The sequence below is a fragment of the Pavona decussata genome, unplaced genomic scaffold (assembly GCF_977016875.1).
Source record: "Pavona decussata unplaced genomic scaffold, jaPavDecu1.1 SCAFFOLD_19, whole genome shotgun sequence".
Taxonomy (NCBI): Eukaryota; Metazoa; Cnidaria; class Anthozoa; order Scleractinia; family Agariciidae; genus Pavona; species Pavona decussata.
The window spans coordinates 3,216,091-3,219,069 of NW_028145442.1; the positions used below are offsets into that span (position 1 = coordinate 3,216,091).

The 2,979-nt window shown below is 39.3% G+C and overlaps 1 protein-coding gene across 1 annotated transcript; it reads left to right on the plus strand.

Moving 5' to 3' along the window:
• The first annotated feature begins 607 nt into the window (after positions 1 to 607).
• Positions 608 to 2,382, plus strand: LOC146487091 (uncharacterized). Its single transcript, XM_085090283.1, has 2 exons — positions 608 to 763; positions 1,790 to 2,382. The coding sequence occupies exons 1-2, from the start codon at positions 613 to 615 to the stop codon at positions 2,041 to 2,043; spliced, it is 405 nt and encodes a 134-aa protein (XP_084946409.1). The 5' UTR covers positions 608 to 612; the 3' UTR covers positions 2,044 to 2,382.
• The last annotated feature ends 597 nt before the right edge of the window (positions 2,383 to 2,979 follow it).

Consider the following 2,979-nt stretch of genomic DNA (forward strand, 5'->3'; position numbering starts at 1 on the left):
CAAAAGAGGAGGAGAAAGAGACATTTAACTTTTAGACTGGTATTTTCGCAGTATCGTGATTAAATGTCTCATTGTGTATATATATTGTAAATTCGCCTGAAGACCCCACGGAGAGTACTCCTTAAAGTATGATAGTGGATGATGATGATGATGATGATGATGATGATGATGATGATGATGATGATGATGATGATGATGATGATGATGATGATGATGATGAAAGAGCGAGCGTGAATATGAGAATAGGAACGAGGAGAATGAGAAAGATAGTGATCATGTTAACGAGGCGGAGAAAATGAATGATTATGATGAATACTCAAAGATTGCTTTACTAGCACTTAGTCACCCGATAATTTGGATAGATTACTTTTCGATCACTACAAAGAAGCGAGTCAGTAAGTTATCCCTTTAAGACTGGCAGTTTGTTTATGAAACTATTAGGTTGCAACAGTACGATCGCCACATTTATTTGAAGCTTCATAGTCATTAGACAAACCTCCATGCAATGACTAACGTTAAAGTTATTCGTTTCTCCATTTTACCTGAGTAGTTTCTTCAGGAAGTCAAGAATTTCAACCCAACCAATTTGTGGGCGAAATGACCCGACTCAACATGTGGAAACAGAGAGTGGAATTGTCTTACGCAGCGAACATGGGCAGAGGCTGTGGGCTGTGGAATGGCAATGTGCTTCCTTGGAGTAGACTGAAATCCGGTCTGGTGGGAGACGTGCAGATTATTCCATCATCAGAATGCTTTATTCCAGGTTACTTTACCGCACATTTTACCTTAGGAACCGTTCTCGCTAGTATTGTTAACCTCAATGGCAGACACCTTAACCTAAAGCCTGGGCACAGTTGTTCACAGTTGTTCGAAGCCCGATACAGCTAATCCTGGATTAATGTGAACTTTGATTCGAGTTTAATAACTAATCAATAAAGATTCTTCCAAAAGAGTTTTAGCCCTCAGTTTTGACTTAGACTTTTCTTTACTTTTAGCTTGAATTAGGCTTTGAAATCGCTTTTAAAGAGCGAGATGAAAACCTTGATTAATTTTTAATCGCAAGCATAAGCACAAGGACCAAAATTTTTCCTTTTCTTGTGCTTGTGCTTGCGTCGCGTTCGTTTTCACTTGACATAAAGCTCCTATGTTTGCGCTTGTGCTTCTGCTTGTGCTTAATCCTGTGCTTGTATCGCTAGTGAAAACCAGGTTTAATTTTCGGTATCCTTCGATTAACATCACTTACAGGCTTATTGAAAATTATAACTTAAGACCAAGAAGACGAATTACCTATGGAAAAAGAATAACTCTACTGGGTTACACTCTCTTACCTTGAAATTTTCCTGTGTCACTTATATTGTCAATCTACGAAGCACAGAGCTTCTTATTGTAGATTGACTGGGGAGCAGGGATGGCGCAGTGGTGAGAGCACTCGTCTCCCACCAATGTGACTGGGGTTCGATTGCCGGACTCGGCGTCATATGTGGGTTGAGTTTGTTCTTGGTTCTTGTCCTTGCTCCGAGAGATTTTTCTCCGGGTACTCCGGTTTACCTTCTTCTCAAAAACCAACATTTCCAAATTCCAATTCGATGTGGTTTACTGTCAAGCACTTACTTGTATCATGAGCCTCTGGCTCGTGATATTGCGTAAGCACTCCCTGTGCTATTGACATTAAATACATTACTTGTTACTTTTAGAATTTTAACTTTAATTTACACTGTTCTTGATTATAAAATTCCTCTATTGACTTGTATTTTGAACATGGATTATCTCTATGCCTTTTGATCCTCAGATACTACTTTACAAGAAAGGCGTGATGATTTGTGTCAAAACACATTCATCTCCGAGGACTGCAATAATGCTACCTCGAAAAGCCTCTCGTTGTTTGACTTTGCGACTCAAGGCTCAAGTGGACGACACCTGCGATGTTACAAGGAAGATGCTCTGACCAACAGTAAATATCATTACCTGAAAGAGTTCGACAAAGGCAAGGCGTCAACATGTATTAAGAACATGGCGCAAGAACTTCTAATCATAACTCGTTGAATACAGAAACCTTAAATTTAATAAATGGTAAACGGCGCAGTGTGCACTATTGAGTTACGGATACACGTGGGAGGTTGCTAACCATGAAAGAAGGGTATTCTAGCTTCTTGCGTGCTTAGTATCCTCCCAAATGTATCTATAATTCATTAGTACACAGCTATGGCGATTACCATTTGTCGTATAACATATTATAAGCAACACATGGTAAACATTAGCACACACGTCAACTATCGTCATCAACGTGCACCCATGGGCAAATAGTAAACGCTAAATTGACCAATCAAAGCGTACGCTTTAGTGAAATGTTATAATTTAAAGACGAATTTGTGTGATTTTGTAGTGAATTAGAATGATTGATCCTAGGGATATACTTTGGCGCTCATCGACACTAAACCATATAGTTACCGAGCCTTCTTTCAACCTGCCCAAAAACTCAAACAATTATACGACTACATGTTATGGCACGATTGTGGTCGATTCAGCTGGGTTCAACTTTATCATCGTTATCGCAAAACTCGCAAAGTTTGTCAAGCCTTTCTTGATTAGATCACTAGTTGAGATCACACAATGGCATAGATTAGATTCACTTGTTGGTGGTTTCATTTGAATCCAGTAATTGCTAACTTAGACACGCTATTATCTATTGCCAAAGAGAAGATATCCTCTCTTGCTATCGGCTCGTAGCTACAAAGTGTGAAATGGCGCCTATCAATACTTGTCAGATAATAAATGAAGAGCAACGATTCTATGTTGTTTGATATTAAGCGACTGTCCTCTGTTTTCTAACTTATCTTTTAGTAAAGGAGACAACAGGCAATGATCCTGGTCGATCCCACGGCAGTTTCCCCTTTTCAACACCGTCTGAGTCAATGTAGGAGAATCGCTGCCCCCAAGTTGGGAACTAATTTTAAAAAAACAATAGAATGATTCTGTCGA